We start from the raw sequence: 23,625 nt of genomic DNA, 5'->3' as shown, positions 1-23,625 counted from the left end.
ATGCAAACAGGAGCAGTTCAGACTAGGCATAAGGAAAACATTCTTCCCCCAGCAGAGTCGGGCAGTCTCCATGCTGGGAGGTTTTCACCAGCAGGCTGGGCAAAACCCTGCCAAACCGCCCTTGGCTCCTCAGTGACTCACCTGGAGCAGGGGGTTGCCCGAGTGTGCTCCTGAGCTCCCTTCTAACCAGAATTATCCCACAGTCCTGTGACTCTCAGTTGGTGACCATCCTAGTTTGAAAGCACCTATGGCATGTTTTGTTTCTGGCCTGATCCTTTGATGTGGGAATTACTTTAAAATAAATAGGTCAATCAGAGTGTGGATTCAGACCCCGCCTGGCTTTTTACAATGGTCTGTGCATGCTACAGCACTTCTGTGCTTTGCATCTGCCAGATACCAGTCCCACAGCACGGGAGGCTGTACATGCGTTAACCAAAACTGGAGACAATCTGCTCTTTCAGAGTGAACTGATGCAGTACGCTTGTCTCCAGTTTCACTTACCCTTTGTTGACCCAAGGTGGTTGTACCAAAATCCAAAGAATGACACAGGCAGGGGAAAAAAGTGAAGGCAGACACACCCTCTATGGACTTTGTTTTTTCCAGTAATACTTTCTCTTAGCTCATACGCCTCTGCTGTGCAAATGGACAGATCATCTTTTCTGTGATGTATGAAGTTTTACTGAAGCTCCATGTCAGATCTTGTTTGAAAATATAACCCGGAAATCTTACAAACAACCCATTATTTGCCACTGGTGATAACAATCTTGTGTTCTGCCAGGATTTGTTATATGCTCTGGAAAAACCCATACTTTCCATCACACGCTTAGCTACTTTGCAGCGCCAGGAATGCAGAGTAACTGCTGCTTTGCCACCACCAAACTTTCTGGAGGCCGACATTTGGGGGTGCGGAGCTGCAGGCATGGCACCCCGCTCCACGCCCCCATGGCCCATCCCCCGTACCGCAGGGAACGCGGCTCTTCTTTGCGGGGTCTCTCCGCTCCCCCGGCCCCCCCCCCCGGGAGCGGACACCGCGGTGGAAACCTGCGAGGGACGGCGGAGTGGCCGAGCTTTGTCCTGGCGGCTGGAATATCCCCCGCTCCCCCCCCGCCCCGGGGCTGCCGGCGCGGTGCTGCCCCCCGCCGCGCGCGTTCCCATGGCGACGGCGTCCTGGCAACCGCTCCCGCTCCCGCAGCCCGGCCTGCGGCCCCGCTCCGCGCAGCCGGGCGGGCGGGCGGGCGGACAGACGGCCGGGCGGACAGACGGGCGGGCGGGTGCCCCGGCGGCGGAGGGGCAGCCACGACGCTTCGCAAAGGGCCGCCGCAGCGGCGGCAGCGCGCTGAGGAGCGGGGCTCGGCCGGCCGCTGGGATGCGGGGGGAAGGCGGGCAGCCCCGTCCTGCCCGGATACAGCACTGGTGAGTGAGCGCAGCGCCCTGCGCCCGCCGCAGAGCCTGCCCCAGCTCTGTCCCTCCGTGTTGCATGGCCGTAGAGTGGTGTCCGCGCTGTGGTGTCCCCCTGTCAGCTGTCGCCCACCCCCGTGCCCCCAGGGCCACGGCCGCCCTGAGCCGTGACCCTTCCAGCCAGGAGCGCGGCGGCCCCGCCGGGGTCCCGGGCCCGCCTGCGCGGCCCGGCCGCGGGCGAGGCGGGGCCCCCGCCTCCCCCCGGCCCGGCTTCCCGCTCGGATCCCAGAGGCTGCAGAGCTGCGTGTGCACAGCCGCGCACCCGAGCCGACCAAGAGGACCCCCAGCCCGGGCTGGGGGCCACGCCGGCACGGTCGCCCTCTCCCCGCGGGGAGCCGCCTCCCCGCACCCCACCGCACGGCGCGCACACGCTGCCACGGCAGCGCGGAGGGCTCCTGCCAGGCTTTGCTGGACGGGACTCGCCCGTAGAGCCGGGTCCTGAGCCATCCTTTGGCCGAGTGCGACACAGGCACTTTCTCACTTACTCCAAAATGTTGCCCCAAAGTGTTTCAGAGTAACCCCAGGATCTCGTGGCTGCTGGGTGCTGCTGTCCTGCCCTCCCCGTATGGCAACCACAGCAGTTTCTATTTTAAGAAGAAAAGAGTGATTAAAGTGTTTGCCTAGGCAGGTGTTTCAGTCTGCTGTGATTCCCGTGTGACTCGTGGCAAGTCACACAGAGCCCCGTGCTTCACTTCCCTACCAGCAACATAAGGAAAATAGTATTTTCAGGGACAGCGACGCTTTCCTACCCCACAGGCATACTGTGAGAACCAAGGTGAAAAACGCTCTGAGGTGCACAGACATTACAGCGAGTATTACACATAGGTTATAATGGAAGATGGAGAACTGAACGCTACAGATACAATTATCCTTCAAAACAGGATCAGTGGAGAACCCGCAGGCAGCCTGCTGAAGTGGGGAAGGGACGCCACTGTACAAACAGCAAGGAGTGAACTTTGCCTTGCTAAAAGTGTTTCTTCAGCATGTCCCATGTATTTTTTTTTGTTTTCCCCAAGCTTTTACACGTCTGATGTCAGTGACTTGAAAAAAAAATAAAGAAGTACCCCACATTTGTACGGAAAAGCTGCCGTACGTATCAAGTGAACTGTTGCTTTTGGCAATCAGGAATACCATTTACAACTGGGAAAAATATTTACCTCATCCATGTATATTTGACAAGTATATTTGAAATATTCAGTAAATTAAATCAATGAACCAAAATTTACTGGGTTAATATAGCATTATTTAAATTGTTATAGCAGTATCAAGCAGGAGACAACATCATTTAAAACAAACAAACAAAAAAAAGCACCTGAGGCCAGTATTTCAACTGGTATCTCAGCTGATCCCAGTTTACTGTCATTAAAATTGGAGCTATGGGAAATTATACTCCTCTGAATCAGAACATCTTAATTTTTCTTTTATATTTACTAGTCTAAATTGGTACTGCACTCATAGAGAGGGAATTTGTCATTAGGTCTCACACCTATCCGATATTGTTTGCCACAAATACCTCCAAACTGCAGAAAAGTTTTGTGCAACTGCTCAACAAGATCTTAACACATCCCTTCTGGATGTTGGATCAGATCAAGAAATCGGATAATTGATGATGAGATATTTCACTGTGTACCGAGTCATGTGCTTAAGTTAGCAATAACAAATGAATGAGAAGTCCATCTGTGTAACTTTTGTTTCATGTGCACGATTTTTCCAGGCATTTTATTTAGCTGCATGTCTAATGGTTGTCTGGCAGAAAAAGTAAAAGCTTCAAGCAATCTCATGCTTACTCTGCTGCAAACATTTTTTTCCATCGATGATAAATGGATACTGAAGGCCTTAAAACAGCTGAGCATTTTTTTTGTTTGGCTGTTTTTTATAAGGTGTATTTTCTTACTAAGATACTGCTAGATGTACAGACTTTAATATTTGTTCTTTTTCTAGGTAGCATCCAGTGCTTTACTGCTGTGATATGCATAGCTCTTAAATCAATGGGATATTCCTGGGTTATTAGTTAAATTGTGTTTAAACACTTCATGGCATCGAGATCATTAAGACCTGCTATGGCCCAGAGGACTCAGTGAGCTCAGGTGCCCTGAGAGCTGTGTGCCTGGCTGCTGTGTAACCTCACGATACAGCCAGGAGGGACATCCCGCAGAGTGGTGCCATTGTTTGAAAAAACCTACTGGGAAACCACAAGCGCGAGGAACAGACTACGGGACTGGACTTTCAGTGTCTGCGCAGGATTTTGAATGCAGAACTCATCATAATGATATCCAGCTCTTATATCGTGCTTTTTACTTACAGGCATGTAAGAATTTAGACAAGGAGGTAGGTATCATTATCTCTGTCTTCCATATAGGGAAACTGAGTCATTAGACATGGAAATAACTTGTCCCAAGTCATCAGGATCAGAGATTGAGCAAGGAATTAAAATCAGACCTTCTGAATTCCAGTCTAGTGTCATTGCTGCTCAGCAACCCAGCTTCTCTTAAACTATTTTTTTTCTAATTTCTAGTTTCTGAAGCACAATACTATAAATAGAACACACATACTGTGACAATGTTTGCTCTCTGCTTTTAGGCAGCGCTTTCATACATTTCTAAAGCACAAACACACTTTGTGTTTTGTGATCTCAGAGTCCTATCTCTTCTTTACAATCGATATTTCACTATTTTGTTTCAAGAACTCTATTTTTCTCTTTCTGTTTGTAGAGCATATTGCGCTGGATTTCATCAGCAAACCTCAGCCTTTAGTTTTCAGTGAGGATTTTAAGTTCCCAAGGAATTTAGGCTCAGGCCATATGCTTTATATAGGCTGGAATAGTTGGATTTGATTGAGGCTACCATCTTTCTCATTAATTTCTGTCAGCAGACAAAGCTACTGAGCCAGGTACTGGTCTCACAGTAAGATATCTAAAATGTCTTTCTGAAGCTATTTAACAGACCTACCCTGCTGCAACGTCTGTCACAGTCTGGCTGGTTATGTCTAAAAATTAAAAACAGAATCTATATTCTTACCATGGAAGAATTTACTTACAACATAAAGTGTGGTCATTTAGATTTGAAGACAAATTAATAAAAGACTCAGTTTTGCTAAATTATGCTGATGTCTAACACATTTTATTTGAGTTTCTGACTGCCAATGCTTTTACCTGAAAAATGCTTTACCCCTCAGAAATCTGGTGTCATGAAATATTTTTATTCATTCTGTAGCCAATACTTTCTTAAGTTTTATGATAATCTGGTAGATTTTACTTTTTTATTTACTGACTGATGATGTCTGAGACTAGTAGACAGATAGGGGCCAAGAAGTTTGTTTGCCTCTATCCTGCCAAACCAGTTTTTTGGGTCAACAGCAGATTTCAGTTTCAAGGCTGTCAACCTTGCCCTTTTCAAAAGTATTAACAAAGCTTTTTTAGCATTTTTTTCTTTTGTTCTTTTCTATTGATTTTTACTTGCATTTATTCCATAAGCAATATTTGAACTCCAAGATCAGAGCTGCCAGCATAATCTTAAATTTTATTTAAAGGTTCACTTGAAGCATAAGCATTAAGTCATTTCAGTGCGAGATATAAACTATTAAATAATTCAGTGTGTACTTTTTCAACAGACATAAATTATTGACCAGAAAATGGCCCAGCGAAGCCCAATCTTCCCAACTCTTGCCGCTTCTGAAAGGTACAGTCTGGAATATAAAAAATAAAATTTTCATATTGCAGAGTATTATGTGTCTCCCAGTTCCCTATATATAGTAATGCTGTGACATGGGACTCTGGCATTAGTATGTGAAGCAAAGTGAAATACTGTAGACTCATTCAAATCATAGCCCAAATCACAATTCCTTACTCAACTTTTACTTAACCCTTTCCCAAAAAATTTAAATAGCTTAAACTTAACTGAGTACAAGTCCAAGAATACTATACTTTAGCCAATCTCCTAGCATGGAGTAAGTGCAAAAACTCTGAGCCAGAACTGACCTTTGTTGGAGTCCTTGTACATCTCTATCAGTATTATCATGATGAATGTAAACTGTTAGTTTAGCTCATTAACAGGAAGCAACACGGAGAATACACAGTAAATAACAGAGCTCCAGGAAAAAAGATCTCTTTCAAAGTGGGGTTGAACTTGTGTCTTTCACTTATGCTTCTGAAAATATTCTTTATTCTTTACAGAATATAGTGGCAGGAAAAGATTGCGTGCATTAGCCACCTAATTTTTTTAGTTTGAGCGCCCATGAGGTCCATTGCTTTCCATGGAAGCTATGCAGTGCAGAGCTCTCTTGGAACATCTAGACAGTTATTCAAGGTACAGAATATAAGGTATTTTGGGGGAAAATCTGACTTCCAAGAGTATGGGAAGTTTGTCATAATTTTGGTCTCTCAGTTTCTACACCTACATATGCTCCTGTCCAGTTCATGGGGGAGCGAGCTTCTGTATGCTGTTACAGGATAGCTATAGATACTGAAAAAAGGAATGGACACAAGCTACTCCTTTTCAATCTCAGTTTGTTTCCATTTAATTTGCAATATCTACCTTCCACAGCTACTGCTTTTATTAAGTCTGAAAACTGTAGAGACAAATAGCATTACTTCGGAAACTCAGGAAAAGGGTTTTGAATTTGGATTCTTAATCAAATCATAGTTCTGAACTGTAACTGCTTTTATGATGCTAATGTCCTTTTCTTATGATCCTACGCTTTTGTAAGCTTCCTTAAAGAATAGGAGAAAGAGCCTGACCTGACTTTGTACAAGATACAGGCAGTAGCCAACGCAGCACCCACTTATGTGTAGCGGTGGGCTCTCTCTCCGAGTATTCTGGTGCTTCTCCCCAGTATCGCTACTACGATACTATTGTACTGTCTCCAGTGGAAAGGCATATCAGAGTTTTGTGTGAGAACTTAACAATATTTGGGTATTCTTCTTCACTAGACGTGTTCGAAACATCCCACTGCACAGCCAGGCGCTGACAGCGGTCCCTCTGGCATCTGCAAGCCTGGTGGATCAGCTGGAAGACAGAATCCTAAACCATGAGAAAACAACAGCAGCTCTTGTGGAACATGCTTTTCGCATTAAGGAGGACATTGTTTCCACTCTGCACAGAATGCAGAACAAAGGGGGGGGTGACCGGTTGGCTAGGCAACTCTTGGAAGAACACATCCGAAACATAACAGCAATAGTGAGGCAGCTTAATCGGGACATTGAGGTATGTTAAGAATTTTTCACAGGACTAATGCCATGGCAGCTACTTATTCCTTCTAATTTAGTAAGAAAGTTTACCACAGGATAAGTAAAGGTCAGACAAGGTCTGAAGATTCTGTCTAAATTGTTTTTATAACTTGAAAAACCGTTTGCAAACTACATCATTCTTTCAGTGGCTATGAAAATAGCAGAGGATATTAGCATATAAACACAGAAACCTTTGTGGTACTAATAAGCTTGCTTTCAAAAGCTGCACTGGAAAACCCTGAAAAAATGAATTAATGCAACACTAATACCCAGCTAAACTTCAGTCCAAAGGCTGTGCTGTATAAATACTAGGAAATGCCTTGGCTCTATAATAAAATTTCTTTCACTTCCGACATACTGACAACACCAAGTAGCAAACCCAGCTGCTCATTTTCATGACCTAATCATATGCAGATACGTGACTTCACATCTGACCTCTGCTGCAATGAGCAACAGGGGGGTGGTGGGGAAATTGAAAGGATAAAAATTTATTAAGTCTCCATTCCATTGTGACGTTATACTTTATACATATCACGGTATTTATGGGCAGATTGAACACTAGGAATAAGAAATAATAAATGACTTAAAAGGTATCTGGTTTAGTATGATACAAGACAAAGCTTTTTAATAAAGTAATCAGAAAATGGTATCCGATATGACTGAAATACTGAAAAATAATGAGTGACATTTTAAGTGTACATTAAATGTGACATACTGAGTTCATATTTGCATATGAATGCTTTGTAGATGCTGCAGGAACAGATACGTGTCAGAGACAATCTCAGCTATGGAACAAATTCTACCCTGAAGAGTCTGGAAATGCGGCAGCTTTCTGGTTTAGGAGATCTTCGGGGAAGAGTTGCAAGGTAAAAGTCAACACAGAAGTATATTCTGGGGACTAGCTAATGTTGTTTTAATCTTGAAATATGAATGTTAATGATAATGGTCTGAATTCAACTTTGGCAAAATTCCCGGAATAATTTTTCTTAGTGTTTTCAAGAAAATGAATAATAATCTTTTGCATTCCAGTATTACGTATGAAACTTAACAATATCACCCTTAATTCCTGAAAACAGTTTTTAAATAAATTGCCTCAAATTCCTTAGGAATTTGGATTTGTTTCAGCTTTTAAAAGTGCTATGGTTAGACTGGTCTATGAAACAAATTAATTAGCACAATTACAAAGGCAGTATGGAACAATCTATACTTTTAAAGAACAGAATAGTTGCACATTTTTGCATATATTTCAGAAGTAAAAGATCTGTGCATTCTGTTATTGGTTAGCAATATGAAGAACTGCATAGGCTACCTGACACATAAGGAATAGAGGATTTACAGGCTGCTTGAAACTCCAGGTTACAACTGTGCAAGTACACAGGCTGCAACATTCATGACACATTTACAAACCCCAGTACAAACACATTTGCTTAAATGTCTGTGAAGTTGAATGCAAAAGACAGAAAATACTTATAGCTATAGAAAAAGGACCTAATCTGGCCTAAAGTAGCTTGGCTAATCACTTCAGTGGGATGACAGTTGTTCTGAATTTGACCTGTTGTCTACATTGTACAGATAATTTTTCTTTTTCTTTTTTGTACTTCAACTGATTTAGTGATAACCTTCAACAACCTACAAAAATAATCAGGGAGGGATTTTCCTTGAGCTAAAGTTTTTTCATACATTATTTGATTGTTCAAAGCGTCCACTGTAACTTTCATAGCCCATTTTGTAAAGAACACTTCAGAAAGGTTTTTTTTTTGCATACTCTTTTTTTAAGTTATTCACTATCCTTCTGTAAACAGGAGTGAACTAAACAAGTTTGTCAAATCAGGAAATTGATTGAAAAATATATATAGATACGCACATAAATCTATATCTATTTCACTGAGAAATCCCTGACAAATTTACATGCTTGGATCTTCCTGTTTCTTTACATAAAAAAATCCACTTTGAGATCATACTACATAGTGAGAGGGGTCCATATTTGGAGCACACAGTTACTGACACCTTAGGACAAATAAATAGAATAAATAATAGAATAAATAATAGAATAAATAATAGAATAAATAATAGAATAAATAATAGAATAAATAATAGAATAAATACGTGCCAGCATGAGTTTCACAATGGGGCCCTTGCCTTTCCTGAGTACTTGGTATGGGGCTCGGTGGTGGACTAGCACAGTCTGTGCTAGGTTTTCTTCCTTTATTTACTTAAGGCAACGCCCTTGTACTGTGCCTGGGTTGCAATTTATCTGATAATTGTATGAGGTTATACCAATCTGCCTTATGTCAGACTGTGCAAGGAATGTTGGATATTTGTGTTCATTACCATAAGAGAATCAGTTTACTCTCTTTTAACTGTTCTATTTAGCAATATGCTACGTAAAAATGTTCTGTGAATGAGGAAGAAAATAAGCTTCCCTTTATCAGAAATCAAGTTAAAGCAGTGTTCCATGGGAGAGTTATTTCCCTTTATTTACAGACATATTCTATTTTGAAAATTAGTGTTCCTATGAGCAGTAATTATAGTAATATCTGGAGATCATGGTCGAGATGGCAGTTTGTTATGCTGTAGGCACTGTACAGATACTCACCAGAAACTTTCCCTTGGGTAAACACTTTCTGATTACTCTAGCCAATGTTCCTTCCACAAAATAAACTGAAGTCACCCAATGTAATTTTACTTTTACATCTAGTCCTGCTAGCTTTCAGATGAGTTCAAAGACTGAAACCTTAGAAACATGATCAAGTTACTGTGGGTTACCCACTCACTGCGCATCAGCTCTCAGCCACAGCCGAGGTACTATGTATGGCTCAGGCTGTGGTGACAGAAGGCTAATTTAACTCCAAGAACATCATGTCTGCTCTAGACTAGAAGCGTGCAGATGGACAATCACTGTCAATCAGTTTATTTATGATGAGTGATAGTGAATCACCTAAGTCTAAGCCTTTTGGTCCTGTAATAATTTTAGTGTCAATCTCAGGATTCTGGCCAATTTCAGTTCCAGTAACTACATGCATACTAAACATCTTATTCAGCTTCGATACTGGAGAGAGTGGTGTTTATTTCCTAACACCAACTGTTCTGTAACATGTCAATACAGCACGGAACAACTGTCTCATTTTTTGAGGGTTGCTGCTTTCAATGATGAGAACAGGGATCCCTACATGTGCATTCAGTTCTTAAGCACAGCTCCAAAACCACACTACCCACAGCTCTGAATGAGTGAGATTCGGGCAGACCTCACATATGACCTCACCTGTATCACAGAATCAACTAATAATGCTACCAGAAGAAGACAGAATACACGTTATAGCTCATGTCTCTGGACCATTTCTCATTAAGCATATTATATTGATGGATTTGAAAAGCATCATTATGGTGTTCACCATGAATGATGCTGTACATTTTCCTAAGAATCAGCATTATTATTAACTTTAAGAAAAATATTACCTCTATTAAATTCAGTGACACATTCAGCAGAAAATTAGATTGCTGCCAATAGATCCATTACTCCAGCCTCCTATCCCTGATGTTGGCAGTTTTCTATAAAAAAGATTTACCCATTCTATTTCTAGTGATATTAGATCATAAACCTCCGGAGTAGTGCCTTATCATCTATTTACAGAGTAACTTGTGGACTATGATCATTTGTCTGGAAAGTTTAAATACAGCAGCCTGGTCAGAACCATAGCAGTAGCTTTCTCTAGAAGCTTCCTGATAGCTGAAACTTCCAGAGAAATGGCAACTATGCGTGTTCAAACTGGGCCTACTTTGCATATATAGATGATTTTTTATATACATTATAGATCTGATTCATTTCAGACACCCTGGACTCACTACACGTAGGCAGATTTTCCTACACTGCACAGAAAATGAGTCTGATGCATCTGGGATGCACTGCGTTTATGAACTTCATAAGTACAATAAATCTGCCGCACTCTGGCTACTGGCTCTGTAGGAGATGCACAGGGAGGGCTGATCTGGGCTCCTGGATCCAGGCTATCCAGAATCTACCAGCTCTGCTGTTCTTGTCCAGTGGATCCCCTGGACATAGCAACTTGCTTTTCACTGCTTGTTCTTCACCTACTTGTTTTCACTGAAACACTGGTATTTTAATTGAAACATCTCCTGTTTTATTACAGCAGGAACATTAAAAATCTGTATGTACCATTATATAGCATCCTGTTGCAGAGTACTGGTGTAGTTCTCAGCTTTACCGAGTCCCTGGTGATACCCAATAGAGCAACCATTATACTTTAATTTCTTGGAGATGAAAGACAACAAAAATACTCTTCAGTGTGCCAGAAAAATAACTACTGCTTTTGCTTACTACGACTTGGAAGGCAGTTTTTTGAGAACTTTCAGAAAACGTCCTCTAAAATCAAACAGTAGTAAAATGAACATTGTAGTGCATCTTTGCCCCAAATTTCAACAGCAAATGTGTGCAACTGCACATGAAAAACTGCACTGGGTTGTTTGTATGACCAGCTTCAGCATTTCTCACATGAAGACAGAGAATTATTTATTGTGTATTTCTTTGTCCAAAATGGTTTTATGTGCAGCTTATATTTTTAAGCTAGTATTCTTCCTAGAAATCTTAACCTATTTCTCATTTCTTTCCTTTTGCTCTTAAGATGACCAAACCTCAAAAGTTGTTTTCAACTTCTGTCTTTATATACATAGTCCACTGGCTTCATTTATATAAACAGTCTGATTAAATTACCCACAAACTTAACTCCAGTGTGCAGAAACATTTAGTTTTATTTTTAAGAAGAACTCTGTTGTTATTTTAACATGAATCTATAAATAAGTATCAAAGCAGAACTCTCAGAGGTATGGGAAATTCAATGGGGATTACAGTGTGCCTTTTTTTTTTTTTTTTTTTAAACAGGGAAAAATTCCAAACGATAATGTGACCTTTTGTTTAGATTGCTGATCTGATTTGGATGCAGTAGAAACCTGCATCAAAAAAGTGTTAGAAAGCCCATGGTTTTCCATATGTTCATCTCACTATTGCCTCCCGCCTCCCCACCTCTGAAAGCTAATGGAAGCATGGACTGAAGTTATTTAATTGTTGTAAGTTTTTAACTCAAAATGTATACTCACATAACTAATACCAAAATCTCATTCTTTGTCTGCGGCACACTAATGTTTTCTTCCAGTCAAAACTGATCAGGTGTTTATGAGTGTGCACAATATATATATATATATATAAAGAGACTTCTCTTTGACCACTTCAATATATGGAATATTGTTTTTAAAAAGAACATAGCACAATAAGCATTCCACAACTACTGTCAACGGTATCTAACCTTTATTCCAACTTTGTTTAAAAGCGTGCCAATTACAGTATCCCTGTAGAAAAATGAAATAATCTGATTAATACATACCAGGTTGACACTAAATTAACATAGTCAGAATTGTAATGTTTCAGTCACCATGCAACTATGTGACCCCTTTGATCATGTAACTGAGTTCCTCAAGAGAGATGCAGGGTGATTAAACCCAAAACACTCATTTGCCTTAAAAACAATTACAGATGCCTGTTGTTTACATTTGGTAGAGTAGTTTCAAATATGTTGTTTTTTATATTTTCTGTCATGCCTCCGAGAAACAAACTAACCATTTTTTGAGCCCATAGGCTTTTGTTGACTAGGTGCAAGATGATTTCATTCCTCTGATTCTTTCTGATCATAACAATATGGAGAGATTTGGCTTCTCTTGCCTTTCTAAATAAACTGCCTGACTGAAGACCTACAAATATGGCTCACTGCTATGTAACCTTTAGCTGGTCTTCCTACAGATATTGCTAATTGGTCTTACTATGCTGAACTGCTAAAGTGTAAATTAAATTTCCACAAGTTTTGCAGTTTCTATGTGCTATTTTGCATGTTACAGATTATTTTCATATTGAAATTGTTCCCTAATACTAAGCAGATGCTCCATTTGTCATTTTAGCTGTTCCTTTCCCTTCATGTTTAATGATAATGGTAGTTACTGGAACTGAGGTGATGAAAATGCATGTTGAAATGAAAGCCTTCAAACTGAAATGTGACTAAAAAGAGGTTAAAATGTGTCACTGGTTTAGGTAAAGACTTAACATGCCTTAGCTTGTTCCATTTTACTGACTTTTTCTCCCTCAAATTGTAACTGTTGTTTGTTCTCCGTCAGTTTCATAGATCAAATTTGGTAACATTGCCAATTACATATTTCCCTTAGCAAAAAAATATACATGACTCATACTTCACAAAGGTCTTACTCCTGAAATTATAGTACTTATATTTTCACAGCTCAGTTAATGTCCTTATTGTACTACTGTAGATGAAATCCATCTGACCCAAGTATTTTTGAAATGTGGTAGAAAATGCACATATTCTATAGCACATTTATCCTGAAAATGTTTCAGCATCAAGAATGAAGAAAGCACCAATGTGAAGAAAGGAAACTATAATTATGTTCCAAGACCGCATTTCATAGTCTTTTGTGAGACAAAATTGCCATTGCTTTCAATGACAGTTTTACCTCAATAAAGACTGTAAAATTTGCCCCACATTGTTTACTACACATTAATTGTATACTACTATTTCACAAATAAAAATAAGAATGTAAAACTCAGAGCAACACAGCTACAATAATGAAAAAATGGTCCTCAGTTATTTAAGCTTCTGATCATGTAGGCAAAATCATAAACACCTTAAAAATGTCTTTAGAAGTATGACAAAAATATGAGGTATCGAAACTCTGCATCTTTGCATTTCTAATGTGATTTCCCTGAATGTAACAACACAGTCTACACATACTATGTCAGTGCCAAGAAGACAGGAATGTATGTATCTAACTATTTGACTTCTAGTCCCATATGAGAGCAGTTTGCTGAATACTATAAGTTATATAGCCATTCTTACAGTCTCATAAGACACTGTTTTGCTAGACATCCAGCAATTTTACAGAAATGCCCAGTCTAAAATGGACAATTAAAAAACCTGGACCTTATATTCTATTCAGCCTTTGCTTTGGTATTTGTTTATTCAAACAGGTGTGATGCTGGGTTAGCCAGACTGTCTGCAGAGCATAAAATTACGTATGAAAGACTTCAGAGCCTAAGTAAAGACCAACACACCTCCAAGCTGATCTTAGAATCTAAAATCAAAGAGGCAGAAATACAGGTATGGTATTTAGACCAAGGCAATCCATGTATGGGTAAGAGTTACAGTCTAATTCACACGGACCCAATTACTGTTGATTATTATCCTGGGAGGTCACAGATTTACAAATGGAGAGGTGTATCTGCTCACAGTCCTCATTAGATTGAATATTGGTACCTAGCTCCATTACTGTAGTGGGCTAACTGAAAAAAGGTCCTGAATTTGCTGCCTTTAACATGCTGTGTAGAAGGGTCTAGGATTTAAAGGCACCTGAAAGGACTCCAGGAATTAACAAAAAATCAGTGATTACTGGCCTGAATGGCTTTCTGAGGTTGAAATGTGAACATGACATGGATGCTCTACAAAACTACCACAACAATGCAAGCATCAGTGTTTCCCTGTATGTTTTGGCCTTCCCAGGATGATTTCATACGTATTTGAACACAATTTTTGAAGGTCTGCAACACAAAACTGGTTTGGGATTGTATGAATCCACTAATCTGTCCACCAGGTTTCTCTTGCATTGGGTGTGGGAATGGAAGTGAGCACTAAGATACAAGCAGAGACTTATGACATTAAGGAAAAGGATCCTTCATATCTCCATCTCAAGGCCTTCCCATTTTCTTGTGCAACAAAAGTATTTTACATCTTAATATTGCAGTAGGTAAATGGTTAAAATCCACTTTACCTTTCTCAGAAGACTCAGTACAGCGTATTAGCATGTTGGCATGCTCAGGACATAGCGTCATGAGTCTTGTAAAATAGAACAGTGTGTTTCATGGAACTGGGATGATTGTTTTGGTGAGAGATATTTTCTGTTAGTAATGACCTATCCCCAGTTAAATTCAGCACTTTTATCACTGCAGTAGCTATTATACATGAAGTAATGAAGAATATCACTCGGTATTTGTGGAGCGCTTTGCCATTCTTTGCTTACATGGCAACACGGAGACGTATGGATCATGTAAATTCAGCTGTCTCAAGGGGTGGAGCAGGCACATGCTTCCAAGGAAAGACTGTTCAAACTATTTATGGCTGAAAAATCACAGTTTTCACAGTGTCAATACTTTCATCTCACAAGATAGTATGTTTTTCACGGTAAAGTAAAATGTGCAAATTCCACAATTTTTGCAATGTCAGAAACAATGGCCCTTCTTTAAGATCTCCTCTACCGTTATGAAAACATCCCAAATGAGACTGTGATGAAATGCTGTTGAAAGATAGCAAGTTCTGAATTTTGTTTCAGATTTCTCACCTCCTGAGCAGAGTAGAGCAGTCAATCATGCAGCAAGAAGCAAAGCTGAAGATTGCCTACAAAGAGAGCAACCAACAGCTCCACCTCCTGGATATGAAGTGAGTGCCGGGGAGCCTGGCCGCGGCCGCGCGCCTCGGAGCCAGGGCCTCCCGCCCTTGGCCACGCTGGGCTCTGGCATCTCCAGGTCTGCCAAAGCATGAACCTGTTTAAATAGGCACGTGTGCCCAACAGATATTACAAAAGCGTGATGGTCAAGTGGGACTCGCTTTCGACAAGAATTCTGCCCCTAATGTGGTTAGGCAATTTTGAAAAGCCCATTGAGTCCCCACTGAAGTATTCAGACAGAGCTTGTATTACAGAACAGGGGACTTCTCTGAGTGGCCTGGTGCCTTTTTGCAAGAACTATACGAAACAACAAATGCTGGAGGGAGCTGTCATGAGCAGGGCAAAAGGTTCAACTCAAGCGACCAGGAAGCGAGGCACAGCATTCACAAGGTGGTGTTATTGCTTTAAGTTGGCTTCAAATAGGAATACAGAACTCAGATACCTAAATTATTAATTATGAGCTGCTGCACTACTACTAGACATTATATAGGGATGTATTTAATTCAGATATTAACTCTTCCAGGCATTTCACTCAGAGGCAGTCCTGGCTTAAGCCAACCACATCCTTACTGCTTATTGCCATCCCATCAGTTACCTCAGTGAAACTTTGTAAACCAGATGAAAGAATAGATCCAGATTTCAAATACTCACTGCAAAAAAAAAGACTGTCTAAAGAAATAGCTTCACTGGCACAATTGGTTGGTGTAAACAAGGTGAGTATAGGCAACTTAAGTGGGGCTATATGAACCAGCATTGCCACTAAAATAAACGGTTACCCAATCTTTGTTCAGATTTGAGACCTATGGACACAAAGATTATAATCTGAATGGATGACCATATTCTGTTTTCAGTGCTGCAAATAATTTACATCTATTATGCCTTAAAATGCTGTGATGTGTTTCATATAAATAACTGCTATTTTGTTGTGCTCCTTCATCTTTATTTTCTGAAATGTTACCTTACCCAGTTTAGTACCCTTAAATTTCAAAGATTCACCTTAAAATGGTGTCAAAAATGTATTAAATTGTTTTAAATTTTTTTATGAACATGTTCATTAAAGAGTCACTGTTGAATGACCAAAAGTTCTACTCTTTTATATCTGCTAATTTCTATTATGCTCTTAGATTAAAAAATGCTATTGAGGAACTCAGCAGCCAGATTTTGTCTGCACGTAGCTGGCTGGAACAGGAACATGAAAGGATTGAGAAAGAGCTTGTGCAAAAAATTGACCAACTCTCATTGACTTTTAAGGAAAACACTGTAAGTTTCATTAAAATGTCCTAATACTTCTCAGGAAGTATTCAAAAGTATTATTAATAACTAAGATGATATAATTGAGATAGAGTGATACTTTCAGACCTCCTCAATATTTGTATAAATCTTTTCACTGATGTCAAGTATAACATCCCCACAGCCTGACAGCCTTCAAATAAACCTGATCACTTCTAAATAGATCAGTATTTTAGCCTACAGTAATTGTCAGTTTAAAACATTTTATAAAAAAAATTATAATTCCTTAAACCTTTGAATTCTACATAGAATATTATTAATATCTACTGCATATTTGGGAAAGACCATTGTAATTTCATATGTGGAGTAAATCATGAACATTCTTTTTCCTGGCTCCAGGAAATGAGTGAAAGAGCTATAGAGATGAAATTCAACCAAATGGCAGAGAAAATTGACAAAATGGAAGAAATACAGAAGATAACCATGGAAGCACATGAAGCAAAACAGACTGAAGAAAAGATAAATATTCGCATTAGCAAACTTCAAAATGAGATAAATGAAGATATAAAAGAAATGAAAGCTGAAGTTAATTCTGGTAGGACCACAGTTATCAAGTTCTTTATTCTGAATTGTAACAATGATTGATCTATAATAATATGCAAAATGCCTTTGCTTGTATCAAAGTAACTTAAAGACTTTTGGCCCAGATGTAATGGTTGTACCTGTGGCATTAAAAAGGATTTTCACTAAGTGTGAAAACAGTCTGAACACAGCAACAAGAGGTGACATTTTATTATCGTAACTTAGAAGTGCTCTCCCCAGAGCATACACAGGCATAGCTTGGCTGCGATCGGAGGCACTTTTGCCTTCAGCACAAAATTATAGTCCTATTTTTCTTCTGAACTTTTGCTGTCTTCTTAGTGTAAAGCAGAGGACTATGGTAGGAAGCACATTCTGATCATAATTGTGCAATACACTTGCTTTTGATTATGAACTAATTTAATTCTCACCTGCAACTAGGATTTGCAGCTATCTACGAGAGCATTGGGTCTCTACGGCAAGTTCTAGAGGCGAAAATGAAGCTGGACAGAGATGAACTACAGAAGCAGATCCACCAAATTAAGCAGGAGGTTCCAACATGGGGAGAGACTGGGCCATGACTGCAAGATTTTGCCTGAGAGATTAATGTTTACCTGACTAAACAGGCAGACTATAATCTTGTTGCAGTCTGTAATCCAAATTAAATGCATGTACCAAATGACATGCTGCTGTTGCACAGGTCTGTATGTTTACTCAAAGTGGTAAATGCAAGCTCTTCACAGATCAGCTGACAAGCGTTTAGGGTTGAGGTGCTGATTTACCACTGCACTACTCTAGTTGCTCTCAGGAGATTAAGCACCATGTAAAACTGGAGTAATACATTGGTGAAACTGGCACCTAATTTGCTAAAGGCATTCTAGTGCTCCCCAGTTTTGCAGGCTTGATCAGGCAGGTATATGCTTATACATATATAAAAATACATATAAGAACCTGCACAGCTTCTCCCCGCCCCCCCCCCCCTTTTTTTTTTAAAAAAAAAGGTCGATATCATTTGTTTAATATCAGTTTGGCAAGGTTTTCCACCTTGATACAAATTACTTCATTGAAGTCAATGGACATTTTTAGTGACTTTCTCTACTATTGACTTCCTGGGGAGACAGAATTAGCACTAAACAGACCAATTTTCAAAACCATCAGAAAAATCTTCAAAATCAGAAAAATTTTCAAAACCCAGAAAAATCTTCGTTTAGTTTTGCAAGTATCCTCTGTGTGTGTGTGTAAACTAAGTAGTGATATATAATGTAGTTGTAGACCAAGATGATTCATGAACAATGTAAGAAACTTAATTCACGTGGTCTTAAGTATTGTGACCTTTTAAAATTAATAACCAAATGGAGCTGAGACAAGATAAAAGATGTACATATAGTATTTTATAACTGGGCATGTGTTCCTGTGACTTGTTTCATTATATTGGTAAAAACTTTGAAAGGTTTGAAAACAAAAGAGAAGGTGATAATCTATCACAGTTTGGAGAACACAATGTAAAATAGAATCCAGTTTATGATCTGCTTACAAATTTTTACTGAAGTAAATCAACCAATTTTTCAAATTTAAGTAGACTTTAATAATTTAGTAGATTCCAGTTACTAATTGCACTCACAGTATTTCCAAATAATAATGGTGCTTATTTCCATTCCCAGAACAGATTACATAATGAAAATCAGCACCCATATGGCACATTAATCTGGACAGGAATATATATATATGTTGATTTTATACTTTCATTCATAGCTTGATATTGCTCATCATGTTTGTAAATCATGCAGGATTAAGCACTCATGAAGAATAAAAGACTTAATCCAATGTTCTATTAATTTATAATATTAACAGTAATTTAAATACAAATATACTATTAATTTACATAAGCCTTACTGTGAACGTAAATAAATGAACAGGATGTCTCTGCACTGTCTTTAATGGACCTTTCTTTTGGCCAGTATTGCAAAACCATATTCCTTTCTTGAAAATCAGTAGCAATTTCTCATCACTTCCATGAAAGAAGGTTTGGCCCACAGAGTCACCATGTTATAAAAATCTTTTTTTTCTCCAAAAACTTAAGTTCATTGATGTCAGTAGGACAGTATAGTGTGTAAAAAATCAAGAAAATGCATACATCTTTACAGGATTAGCACCTAAGTATATATACACTTCCTATATAGTTGAAAGTAATTTGATGTATCAAAGATAAATTTTGCAACTCTGGCTTCCAGTGTGCTCTGATAACAAAACTGCTTCTGTTATTCCCGGTTTGTATTATCCATGTGCCATGAAATGTATTTACAGTGGCAGCTAAGGGGAAAGTCCATTTCACTAAAGGGAGACAATGAAATGCTTGCAGACATTTCTTAAGAATTGTCTTAAAAATTAATTTGTTCTTCATGTCTGTATTCTTATCTATTCTTAAATATTTAGCCATGTGCAGTGGAAAAGTTATCACCGGTATTTTATAAAAAAAGAACAATTGGAGTTTGGAGTAATTGGAAAACTGTACCTGAGAGAATCTGGAATGATATGAAGAACATACAAGGTATTAGAGAAACAGTTTATATAGGATTTTAATAAAATGTTTCTCTTGTAAAAATCTTGTGTGATTCATCCAGATATAAAACAGCACATAAAACCCTATCCAATTTCACTTTTGCTGTTTTGAAAATATTTTTTCCTACATCTCAGTTAAAGCAGATAACTAAAAGCCTGAATAAAACAATACTAAAATGTGAGCTACTTGTCAAGCAGCGTCTTCAAACCCTATGAAATGCTGTGTGGAGGGAGGCACAGGTTACAGGGGCTCCCATGCTGGGGACAGACAGGGAAATAGTGAGCTAGGCTAGATGAGGTACACACAGACACACAGGCGCAGCTTGCCCACTGTCCATCCCTTCCACTCAGCTGTGAAAGGAGGTCACATATTTCAGACCAAGAGGGTTCTGCAGAGAAAAAAAATGAGGAAAAGCCAGAATGGAAAAAAGTAATATGAAGAAAAATTGAAAAATCTGTAGAAGTAACAGAGAAAGAGTACAAAGAGTGGAGTGATGGAACAGTAGCTGCACGGGCAAAGGCAAGAAAGAGTAGCTACCTGCTGATGAAGATTTTAAAAAGAGCTGAAAGGTACAAACAATAATATATTTGATTCAAAACACAGCACGCACAAGGGCGAGCACATGCATTGATTAGTCATAATTTATGCTCCCTACTTGCCCACTGCATTTTACTCTGCTTGAAAAACTGGGAAAATAAATTTTTTTGGTTTGTTTTCCCTTCAGTGACATTCCTTTTTTGCTTTTTTTTTAGTTTTCTGCACAAAATAGGTCCTTTTAGTGATGCTTCCTGAATGTCTTTGTAACACTATTACTTTTTTGTATAGCTTATATAAAGTTCACAGTGTCTCACCCTTAGTTGTTTTCAGCTGCAAGAGAAAAACTACGGTATTCCAGAAATGTCAAACTGGGGAATTAATTTTGAAGGTTAATCCTTACCCTTTGCATCTTTTATGCTCATCTAACGAAACTATGCTGGGGGTGGTCTTCTCTGAGGCTGATCTTCAAGCCAGTAACTCAGCACTTCACTGATGCCTCCTGGATCTTTAGGAAGGGACGTCAGTAACTCACAGGTTACCCGGCCGCGTTGAATTGCTCTGCAGAAGGTAACTTCTGGAGACGCACCTGAATTAGCGAAGTGCTTAAATGTGTGTTTACAGGGAAGCAGCTCTAAAGCTCTGCAGGGACGGCGCCAGGGCCTTCGGCGGCTGCTGGGCCTGGCGACGCGCCCCGAGCCCTGGGGCCGCTCCGCGGGCCGGAGCCCTGGGCCCTGCCCGGGCCCCCCGCCGCGGGGGCGCCCCCTGGGCCTCGCTCCCCGGGGCCGCGCGGGCGGGGCCCGGCCCGGGGCCGGCGCCTGACGTAAGCGGGGCGGGCCCGAGCGCCCGCGCCTCCGCCCGCCGCGGCGGTACCGGCCTGAGACAGGTACAGCAGAGCGAGCTGGGCCGCGCTGGGGCCTGCCCGCCGCCGCCGTGTCCCCTGTGCTCCGCCCGGCGGGCGCTGACCCGGGGCGCTGCGCCGGTCCTGGCCGGGGACCGGCAGCGGCGGGGGGGGCCGCGGGGAGCGCGGCCCGGTCGTGGCGCGGGCGGCCGGTCGGTCGGGCCGGGCTGCTGGAGGAGGCCGGGAGGGGCCGGCCCGGGCTGCCGGGGGCGGAGGGGGGAGGCCGGGAGGGGCCGGCAGGGGCTGCCGGGAGCCGGCGGCAGCAGTTCGGGGCGCGGGTGCCGCTGTCCGCCCGCGGGGGCGGGGACAGGCGGCCGCAGCCCTCGGTGAGCTCCGGTCGGCAGCACTTACCGGCCACTGACCGGCCGCCGGACTCGGGACCCCGGGAGCGGTGGATGCTCCGCGGCGCTCCCAGACTGGTAGAGCGAGGGCAGCGCACAGAGAAATTGTCCGGGTGGTATATAGATGCGTCCCCAGTGAAATAACTGTAGCGGCACAGCCCAATACTTGAACCTGAATTTTCAAAGACAAGTAGCATCCTTACTCCTTCGGTGAGTTGAGCTATCTTCTTCGGTGTCTTAGTTTAGGTATCTAATTCGCATGTGGAATCAGGACCTGGAATTTGGTGTTTTTCACATGAATACTGTCCTGTTTGAAGATGGTGCCTGGGGCTGCACTGAGACACCGAGAAACGAATTCACAGTGGAAGAAATGAGAATGAGTACTAGGAGTCTTGTTTCTGGGTTTCCCATCCTAATTAGGAGACTACGTTGGGACAAAATAAACCATAGCTTCAACTGCCCATTGCAAAATCTGTAAGATGCAAGAAACTCAGAAAAAGTGCTCCCAGTATGAAAAATCAGACAGCCTTCATACCTTCGTTCATTGAAAGTCTGGTGCTGGACATGTTTGAAGGGAAAGGAAGCAAAGATTTAATTTTGCTCTTTCAGCCTCTTTCTTAGATAAAGGTGGCCATGCCCTATCCATAATTTATGGTAAGATTTGGAAAAAAGGCAGTCTGCAAACTGAGTGGGGATGGTTAGATCAAAGATTTGCATATTATAAAGAAAGCAGGCTGCTTTTTTTCATAGCATAAAAAAAGATAGGGGAAAAAAGAGATCACAAATTTAACACAAAATGCAGAGTCAGCTTTAAAACTCACACGCAGATTTGGCATTTACCAATCTGACTACGTGGACTGAGCTCTCAGTTTTGTCCTACCCAGATTCAAGCAAAAGTATTGAATTGCGGAAAAATGAGATTGGAAGGGAATCCTGGAGATGATCTAGTCCAACTTCCTGTTTCAGACCAAGATCGACTATACCTGTTACTACTTTAAAAAAGAGTCTGAGATGTTAGAGACTGCATAATCTTCAGAGCTTCATTAGCCTTACTTTTAAAATAGTTTTGCTTATTTCTGTTTTGTCTTACTTTAAAACTGTTTGCAGTTCATGTAAATGAATTTGCAGCTGTCCTCTAAACTGTGAATATGAAAAATTATTTGCCATCAACTTTTTTCTATTTGAAGACTGTTAGGATAGCCAGTTCCTTTGCCATCTTCTCACTAGATGTAACGCTTAGCTTAGGCCTTGCCAGCGTAGAGTACAAGAATTATTTCACACATCTAACATACACATGTAGTATGCGTACGTATACTGCTTGTGTTTGCACCTCTCTGCGGCAGCCGCGTGACACTGGCTCATGGTGGTTTGTCAGGCACTGTGACTCCCAGTTGCTTTATTTTACACCCATGTCCTGAATCTGTGCAGTCAGTTCTTTCCTTCTATAGAATATTGTTCTTACCTGCATTGTACTTTGTACATTTTTCAGACCATTTAACAAAATTTTTCTTCTACTACTTATGGTCCCTCTCAGTTTCAGGTTGCTGGTGGGTTTAATCCTTGTACTCCTTATTTTGTGACCAAGGTGATTAAAGAAAACAGTGAATAAATAGCACATGGATGTTTGGACCCTCACTCAAACATACTTGTTTCGACATAGAACTGGTGATGATTACTTTCTAGGGGTGGATATTCAACAGATTTTTTTACTTACCTTACTGAAATTCCATCACAGCTGTGTTTTCCCCTGTTTGCTCCCGAGAACCCCATACAGATACTGCTAAAAGTCTTGTTATAGTAAAGTTGTTACTCTGTCACTTTTCTTCTGTCCATAAGGCCTATTGCTCTGACATAAGAAATCAGATCGATGCTGCGTGCCTTGTCTTTACAGACCTGTGCTGGCTGCTAACTCTTCTAGGTACAAACTGGTAATTTATTTGATGATTTGTTACCCAAGTTTTCAAGAATTTGAAGGGAATTTTGAGAGTGACTGGCACGTTTGCCACTTCTAGTCTTCCGATACCTCATTATCCTCCATGAGTTTTGCAAGGTGTCTTTACACTTCTAAGACAACATTTTTTGGGAATAAGTCTAGACTGAAGTTTTTAAAACCTCTGGCTTAGACAAGCATTCTTTAACCTGTTTCAGTCTTGTTTCAAGGCTGAAGTCTTGCCCTTTGTCACTGTTTAACTGAGCTAGCTCCTGTTTTCTGTTAACCTGTTTAGAGAAGAGCAGTAAATGCTTCTGCCTTGGCATTAGCCACCCAGTAGTGTTCTCTCAGAAGAGC

The 23,625-nt window shown here is 40.8% G+C and overlaps 1 protein-coding gene across 3 annotated transcripts; it reads left to right on the top strand.

The window, feature by feature from the left end:
* The first annotated feature begins 1,265 nt into the window (after nt 1-1,265).
* Nucleotides 1,266-17,953, top strand: FAM81A (family with sequence similarity 81 member A). Of its 3 annotated transcripts, XM_074917309.1 has the most exons (10): nt 1,266-1,413; nt 3,763-3,786; nt 5,068-5,135; nt 6,386-6,659; nt 7,430-7,548; nt 13,725-13,854; nt 15,080-15,186; nt 16,318-16,453; nt 16,823-17,018; nt 17,444-17,953. In XM_074917309.1, exons 3-10 carry the CDS (start codon nt 5,089-5,091, stop codon nt 17,581-17,583), a joined length of 1,149 nt encoding a protein of 382 aa, XP_074773410.1. In that variant the 5' UTR covers nt 1,266-1,413; nt 3,763-3,786; nt 5,068-5,088; the 3' UTR covers nt 17,584-17,953. The 3 variants fall into 3 exon arrangements, with proteins under 3 accessions (XP_074773410.1, XP_074773411.1, XP_074773409.1); XM_074917310.1 differs by lacking the exon at nt 3,763-3,786; XM_074917308.1 differs by lacking the exon at nt 1,266-1,413 and having other exon boundaries at nt 3,343-3,786.
* The last annotated feature ends 5,672 nt before the right edge of the window (nt 17,954-23,625 follow it).

This window comes from Athene noctua, chromosome 13 (assembly GCF_965140245.1).
Source record: "Athene noctua chromosome 13, bAthNoc1.hap1.1, whole genome shotgun sequence".
In the NCBI taxonomy this organism is placed as follows: Eukaryota; Metazoa; Chordata; class Aves; order Strigiformes; family Strigidae; genus Athene; species Athene noctua.
Note: the sequence above shows the minus strand (reverse complement) of the source record. Positions and strands in the feature narration are given on the sequence as shown.

What these genes read in the sequence shown, in the direction of transcription:
- FAM81A (XM_074917310.1), top strand. Translation starts at nt 5,089, where the DNA reads ATGGCCCAGCGAAGCCCAATCTTCCCAACTCTTGCCGCTTCTGAAAG. An exon ending in CTCCACCTCCTGGATATGAA is followed by an intron (nt 15,187 to 16,317) that starts GTGAGTGCCGGG and finishes TTATGCTCTTAG; the next exon opens with ATTAAAAAATGCTATTGAGG. An exon ending in GAAAGCTGAAGTTAATTCTG is followed by an intron (nt 17,019 to 17,443) that starts GTAGGACCACAG and finishes ACCTGCAACTAG; the next exon opens with GATTTGCAGCTATCTACGAG.